The 8,252-nt window shown below is 43.8% G+C and overlaps 1 protein-coding gene across 1 annotated transcript; it reads left to right on the top strand.

Annotated features, from left to right (window-relative positions):
• Positions 1 to 610: 610 nt before the first annotated feature.
• On the top strand, positions 611 to 4,462 carry LOC147430652 (putative auxin efflux carrier component 1b). Its single transcript, XM_086493251.1, has 6 exons — positions 611 to 2,696; positions 2,791 to 3,097; positions 3,271 to 3,356; positions 3,439 to 3,596; positions 3,722 to 3,798; positions 3,929 to 4,462. The coding sequence occupies exons 1-6, from the start codon at positions 1,364 to 1,366 to the stop codon at positions 3,993 to 3,995; spliced, it is 2,028 nt and encodes a 675-aa protein (XP_086349377.1). The 5' UTR covers positions 611 to 1,363; the 3' UTR covers positions 3,996 to 4,462.
• The last annotated feature ends 3,790 nt before the right edge of the window (positions 4,463 to 8,252 follow it).

Here is an 8,252-nt window from a genome sequence, read left to right as displayed (position 1 = left end):
CTTGGGGGAAAAGGAGAGGATGTAAAATTGATGCTAGAGAGGAAATGACTATAAGAAAGAAAGAACGTTTGAAGGGGAAATGACTATAAGTAAGAAAGAACGTTTGAAGGGGAATTTTAGTGTATGGGGTCATGTCAAAGATTCATTGATGTCTCCAAAGGTTGCTGAGATACTACAGCAGCAAAGGTGAAACATTCACTGGCATAGAATGCCACACCCCCCTCCCCCTCTCTCTTCTCTACCCCCCTCCCTCTCTCTCTCTCTCTCTCTCTCTCTCTCAAAAAAACACACACACACACACACTCTAATCAGACCAAAATCTATGTATAAGTGCTAACCATCTTAGTAGACATATAGTTGTGAAACACAATTGTCAACACACGAATAGTGCATCCACATGTTGCACAGAGAGGTGGGAAGCCGCAAGTCAGTCGACGGTGATCCCGGCGAAGCGGAGCACGGGTCCACATACTAGGACACAAATGAGAACATAGCGCGCACACACACACTCGCTCTCTCTCTCTCTCTCTCATATAATCAAATTCTATATATGTGCACCAGCACCACTGCACAGCATACCCAAATGAGAATATATTTTAAGGGATCTTTGTAACATCAGTTCAGCCTCTGTCCTCCCACATGCTGTCTGTTCTTCTGCCCCCCTCCCTTCCAAAAGGAACTTGAGTGCTCTTTTCTGGGTAGCTTTACTAGGCTTTTTTGTAGGCAGCCTCTCCTCTCAGGCTCTCTGCTCTTTAAAAAAAACTATAAGCACTCGATTCTCAAGGCTTCTGTATTTTACACTTGCTAGATGCAAAGCCCCAAAAGCTTGTTGCTGCTGCCTGTGCTCATCAACAAGGGGAGCTAGGTCTAGAGTATTTTCTTAAGCCTGCTCTTTGTGTGTGTATGTCATGCATGACTCCCAAAGCTGCTGCCCAAGCTTTCTGCCTTTCTCGAAGCTCGCTAGCATGCAATTTGCTCTGTTCTGTGGGTGGTCTCCTCTTCTTTCTTAACAGAGGCCCCTCCCTCTTTTCATTAAAAAAAAACGAGCAAGCCATCTGAGAGTTTGCGCTGTGTAACGAGTCTCTCCTCGGTACATCGTTCTTTCTGTAACAGCAAAGCAGAGCTTGCTCTCTGCGTCGATTCAAATAGAGCCCACCCAATATTTTAGGATTTCCCGTGTTGGGTTGTTGGTTTTTTGAAAGAAGCGACGAGTTACTGCTCTTGGGTTTTGCTGTGGTTCCATCGCTGATTAACACATAATCTCACAGAGTTCTTGGTCTCCTTGTGGGCAGTTAAATGTAGAGCCGTCTGCTAATTTGAAGCAGTAAGAACCAGCCAAAAATTCTCAGGCAAGCAAGACAAGATGATCACCGCTAAGGATCTCTACGCTGTTTTAAGCGCCCTGGTGCCTCTCTATGTCGCCATGTTTCTAGCTTATGGGTCCGTTAGATGGTGGAAAATCTTTACGCCAGTGCAATGCTCCGGTATCAACCGCTTCGTCGCTGTGTTCGCAGTTCCCTTGCTGTCGTTCCACTTCATCTCCACCAACAACCCTTACAAAATGGACGGTGTCTTCATCTTAGCAGACACCATCTCCAAACTCGCCGTGCTTGCAGTTCTCGGCTTATGGGCAAAATTTTTCAAGAGTGGGAGCTTGGACTGGATGATCACCCTCTTTGCTGTTGCGACACTTCCTAATACTCTCGTTATGGGCATCCCTATGCTCACAGCCATGTATGGGAAATTCTATGGTGGGCTCATGGTGCAGCTTGTGGTTCTTCAATGCATCATATGGTACACCCTCATGCTCTTCCTCTTTGAATACAGAGCGGCCCGCCTGCTGGTCATGGAGCAGTTCCCTGACAATGCAGCATCTATTATCTCCTTCAAGGTGGACTCTGACGTTGTCTCTCTAGATGGTAGAGAGCCTCTACAAACTCAAGCTGATGTGGGAGACGATGGTAAGATCCGTGTGACCATAAGACGCTCAACATCTTCTCGCTCGCAAGCACTTAACCCATTTGCTTCTCCACGAAGGTCCATGGGCTTGGCATCTATGCCTTCATCCAAAGCCATTACACCAAGGCCCTCAAACTTGACAGGGGCTGAAATCTACTCAGTATACTCCTCCCGGAACAACACACCCAGAGACTACGGCATGAATAATCACGACATCCATTCCATGATGTACAATAGACCTGGAAGCCCAAGGCAGTCTAATTTCACATGCTCTGATGTCTACTCTGTGCAATCCTCACGAGGTCCCACCCCTAGGGCTTCGAACGTCAATGAGGATAACTACAAGGAGTTTCAAGGGGGAAGGGGTCTGAATTCCCCCCGCATGCCTCCGCCTTCGTATGGAGGACCTCCAGGCCATGCTCATGGCAGAAGTCAAGCTCCTAATGGTGTTTCTGCTTTCAGCCATGAGAACACTGGTGGAGGAGGGCAATTGCATAGTAAAGTGTCTCAAACAGCTAAGAAGATAGCAGACCCAAAAGCCTCTCCAAAGGTAGAAGACGATGGCAAGGAGCTTCATATGTTTGTGTGGAGCTCTACAGCTTCTCCTATGTCAGAAGGGGGCTTACATGTCTTCGGAGGCAATGACTTGAATGCAACGGATGCTACCAAGCCTGGTTATGACCACAAGGAAGTGCGCATGCAAGTGCAGCCCCTTCATGAGCAAGCACCAAATGGAGGTGAATTGATGAAGCCAATGCTGATAGTTTCTTGCTACAGGCAATGAATGATATGGTAAATTTTCTTGAACTAAAGTCAAATGTGTTAATGCAGGCCTTCATGAGCCACTCAATCCGCCCCCTCCACCGGCTCCCTATGTTAATGAAGATTTCAGTTTCGGTAGCCGAGTGAAGTTTCCTGGGGAGACGGGAATTTCTGCAGAGAAACACAGGCAAAGCATATCGAAGTCATCAACTGGTGCATTTTCCCCTAAATTACAAGGCTTTGGCAAGCCTAAAGAGATGCCCCCCACTCCTGTCTTAGCAAAGCTCATTCTACGGATGGTTGGCCGAAAGCTTCTCCAAAACCCAAACACATATTCCAGTCTGCTCGGTATTATTTGGTCTCTGATTGCGTTCAAGTAAGTACTTGGCGTAACAAGCAGCATGTCTCGCACATTCCTGTGCATGCGTGTGTAGAGTGAAGTCATGAGTGAATGCAGCTATACATGTAGTTACCTAGTGTGCCAAGTCATATATCTTCTTATTATAAAAGTCAGACAGAGAGCTTAAATATTCATGGTGGCTTGTTCAGGTGGAATGTGACCATGCCAAAAATGATCGCAGGCTCAATAAGCTTACTATCGGATGCTGGCCTGGGAATGGCTATGTTCAGTTTAGGTACAATTTGTGTCAATTGCAGGTTAGTTGTATATTCAGCCAGATTGGAAGCATGTTTGTGAATTTTTCAGCTTGTTTCCAGGTTTGTTTATGGCACTTCAGCCTCGTCTCATAGCCTGTGGTACTAGACTTGCTGTCTTTGCTATGGCAATCCGATTTTTGTCTGGACCTGCTATCATGGCGGCAGCTTCCATCGTGGTTGGCTTGAGGGGTGTTGATTTACATGCTGCCATTGTCCAGGTAAGTACATCATATTGCTAACATTTCACCCTGTTCCAACAAATTTTTACAAAGGGATGGACATAGTGTGAAACATAGCTAGGGGGTCTTAGCAAATAGTGTAATGCCGTACATGTGTTTTTCAGGCAGCACTACCTCAAGGCATCGTTCCATTTGTCTTCGCACGGGAGTATGACCTGCATCCGGACATACTTAGCACAGCGTATGTTATACTCATCTTTGCTATGGTTGTTTATGTACCTTCCTCCAAAACCTACACAGATATGGAAGTGTTAGCTTTTGATATTCACTGATTCATTGTGAATTAAGCTGATTGAGGTTGGTTGTTGCAGAGTTATATTTGGCATGCTGGTTGCGTTGCCGACGACAATCATATACTATGTCCTCTTGGGACTATAGTGCAACATAGCTACCTAGATTCAGGTCATGTATTGTTAGGATCAGTCGACTGAGCTCATTTTTTGGGGAAAGAAGCCCACCTTTGGTCTCAAACTAGGAATTTTGGATAGAATCGACGGACTGCTGGGGTTCACATTCAGCCCCAATGAAAGAAACGTATAGTTGGACACATCTAGGCATGTAGAGGGTGAGAAGATGAAGGGAGGCCCATGATTGAATGAAGGTGTTGCTACACATTTTTGTGAAAATCAAAGCTAGTTACTAACTCAAGATAATTGACATACTGGCTTTTGCCCACACACTCTCCACAGGATGACATTTTGCTCTATTCCAAACTCATGTAATGTCTGCCTACTCCCTTTGCGGTTTGGAGTCATCCTTTCAATGGGGTGTGCTATGACAACCCACTTCCAATGTATATGATACTCATATGAATGCAAAACCATGCCTCAATAGAATTCAAGCAATACCCAATTTACACCCCCCCCCCCCCCCCCCCCCTACTTCCTTCTTTCTTCCTTTCCCTCTATACAAAATTCCACATAGAGAAGGGTACTAAAGAATATGGCCAAGTTGAAAAGAAGAAGGTACAGAGAAGATTACATTTAAACTATTTCGATTAAAAGCTCAGGAATACATTATGCTGAGCACTTGGCCAAAGACATAAGTATAGCATAATGCATAGTAAAGTAACGTATTATAAAGAGAGGTTCAGTAGGCAAGAAGGAAACACTACCGTCTACCTCAGGGTTGATTTGGTTTTTAAATTTTGAAAAGCGCTTAAATGTAAGGAGACATTTTACACGCAAAGAGGTTCAAGGGGTAGGATTGAGCCGAATCAGTCGATGCATAAAAGGAGGACCTCTTTAGAAAAAGGATCGAGGGAATTTCACTAATGAGATCACAAATATGCAGGGTACAAAAGCCAGAAATGAAGACTAGGCATCAATTGAGAGTTGAAAGAAAGTACTCTTCGGGCATTCAATCATTAGGGTTCTCAAGCTCTACAAGTTTCATGCGCCATGCTTGCCCTATGTATTGGGATTGAATATTCATTTGTGTTGGCATCGAATATCAATTGTAGACAACTCTCTTGTAGAGATGGGAGCTATGCAATGGGGTAGCCATACTCAATGGCATAGTTAGATGGCCATTGTCAAGAGGATTATGTACTCAAGTCCTCTTTCTCTTATACCATGTGTTTGAGAGCTAACTTTTTGCTGATACCTTTTTAAAATTAACAAGTGGCTTACGGAGAGGCCAGCTTTTTTATTTTGCCTTCTACGCTAACGAAGTAAAGAAGAAAACTCAAACCACAAATTCTTTGGAAATTAGATTACAAGTAAACAGTTGCAATGCTACTCTTGAAGGAGTTGAGATGTCTCCTAGGAGTTGTTCCAGTTAGAGGGTGGGGGAGTTGAACATAAAGATATAGGTAGGGTTGAGGTTTCAAAGCTTATAGGGGCGAACACTGGTTTTGTTGATAATACCATGCCTGTAAAAGTTTTGTACATCTCTAACCACAACAATCCTAGCTTGGTAGATCGTGAGCTAGTCATACTTCATGTCTCTCTACCTTGCAAATCAAAATCAACATAAAGTACCCTTAGACTAAGATTTTGGTAAACCCTCTCAAATAAATTTTTTTTCATTTGCTTTTGCATAAATCAAAGTTCACTATGAGCTTTTTTCTGCAAAAATCGGCGAGAATTTGGACTGAATCTCCTAACAGAATTTACTTCCCATTACGAGTAGCTTTTATGAGGAGATTTAGGATGGGAATCGACAATGGACAAGTTGTCAAAGTCCAGGGAAGGGGGGCTATACATCGTTGCCCTCCATTACCTGGCAATTAAATGACGGAATTCGCTTCTCAAGCCGTTGGATAGCTGACACATCAGCTGTTGGAGTCTGTGACCTTTTTTTTTTTTCTTAAAAGCCAACCATTGGCACGCACTTCAGCGCGCGTAATTGCAAGGTTGCTTTTGTTGCATAGAATTTGCCCTGCCTTCGTTTTGGATGCTCGAAATGGTGTTCACTAGTTGTTGTATGGCCCCCCTCACCCTGGATGTTTCACGAACGGAAAAGGACATTTAGTGTCCTTTCCCTACACCATAAATAGACAAGGGAGGCTTTCCACTTCCTATTAACATTTGCAACATATACTATTGGACTTACCACACTCTAGGGCCTAGGCTCCTTTCTCTTGTGTTGCGGGAACGACTCACACACCCATGAAGTGCATGCAAACACTGCTTAGATCAATATAATGTCAATCAAGGACACAGATGACACGATAGACACACGGAGGAAATCTCTTTAGCTTGTCAGACTGAGACCATCCTACACATACAACACTCTTGAAGGCCAACTAAACCACAATCAAGAACCTCATTGCTCTCAATTACACCATTTAGCCACATACACACATACGGAAGGTAACTCACCTAATCATGACAGATTCGTACGAAATTTAAGGAACACCATCTCCTCACTAGGATACACCTGTCCCTAAGCTTCTACACTCAAAACCCTCACTCTAAACCCATCTGCGGAAAACGCGTAGGATGACAGAGCAGAATTTTGAAAGTCTCGAAACTAAAATTTATGGGTACCTATGCGTATCTTATGTCGCCACGATTCTATAAACTACTAGCACGCAGAAAACAGACATCGTTTGATACACTTACGGCCACAAATAGCTCGTAGATGCGTCGGCGTGTGCGCTTCGTCTCGCGTGGAATGCTTGACGTTGTCGCGAGCTCTCCTCGAGCCTACAGCAATGGTGCAGTCGGATCTCCAATGTGTTGAGCGAGCCGAGCGTAGCGAGAGGATAAAGCTCACGCTCACTCTCTTTCTCTCTCACACACAATAGACGGCAGCGCTAAAGTTTTGATTATGATTAAAGTCTCCTTTTACAAAACGACTTAGGTACCTTATATACTAAGGCTACCTTAGGTTTAACCAAAAATGGGGTTGAAAAGGTCAAATGGCTTTGTATTTACAATCTGGAAGTGCCATTGCACCCCGGCTTCTGAAACTAGAATAACTACTCATTACAAATGACGTTTATAGCCATAATCCGCAGCATTTCATAACTCGCAAAAGATAAGTCTTTGGTACGAAACTTGAGTTATGTTGTGTTGTTGACCCAGCGGTCAACACTCCCCCCTTCTGCGTTCATGTCGTCTCCGACATGACCTGATTGTCGATGGCGATGTGGTCTTTGCTGTCGTTTTTGCTTCATCTGTTGCATTGCTTGTAACTTTGTCGAACCACAACAAGAACTATGATCCATTAGAGCGGACATCTATCATCATAACCATTCATCTTTTGAGATCCTCTGATTACTTTTGTCTGCTCTTCTTCATTGGGGACTTCTTTGTTCCTGTGCAATCATGCTGTTAGTGTTGTCTGCAGCTTTGTTATCGTAGGACATTCTTCGACTCGCCATTGAGGAGAAGTATGCTATGATTTGAAATTGGTGCTCCAATTCATTTGTCAATTGATTTGAGTAGCATTTCCTTATTGTTGATGTAGAAGGAATATGTACAAGAGGATGGTGATAGGTGTCCTTAGATTAGGGTCTAAAACCTGGATGACCAAAGGGAAAAAAACCCGGTGGGAAAAAAAATGTCTTTGGTATACGCTCTTATTGGAGTTGAGCAGTTGAACGTGAAGTACATGTTCATGAAAGGTGAGTGCTTGGGTGAAACACGGAAAGAGTGCCTGATGCAAGTGCCAATTATGGGACACTCTATATGCATATGAGAAATTTGTCACCAAAAGCATGCAATGTGAAAAAAGGAGATGATGGGTGTTTCAAGGAATAAATGCAGCACATGTGACATCAAATGATGTCTCAATAGCTTCCACCTTTCCAAAAAGGGTTGTTGATGTAGAAGTTTCTCCACTCGTATCTCACTGTGCTCATGTGAGTGTCTTTTGGACCTTCTCCTTCACTTCACCAGACTTAAGTACTTAGAGTTCGACTCTTTTGCTCACCTATACCAGCATGAGCGACACAACGTAAATATGCTCAACTCTTCCAGCTTGAGCAGTACATAGAATAGCTAAGACGCTTAGACAACAGAGAATATTACTTGAACTTTGGGACTAACACCTCACTCATTTTGTGGCTTAGCTACTCGACTCTGACTTTTATGACTTGTCGGTTGCATGTTGACACTGCTTTGTGACAAGTTCTTCGGCTGTTGTAGTGGCTGCTGAGACGTACTTCTTGAAGTTTCATCGTTT

The sequence above is a fragment of the Adiantum capillus-veneris genome, chromosome 21 (assembly GCF_014529385.1).
Source record: "Adiantum capillus-veneris isolate H3 chromosome 21, ASM1452938v2, whole genome shotgun sequence".
Lineage (NCBI taxonomy): Eukaryota > Viridiplantae > Streptophyta > Polypodiopsida > Polypodiales > Pteridaceae > Adiantum > Adiantum capillus-veneris.
This window is presented reverse-complemented; position numbering and strand designations above follow the sequence as displayed.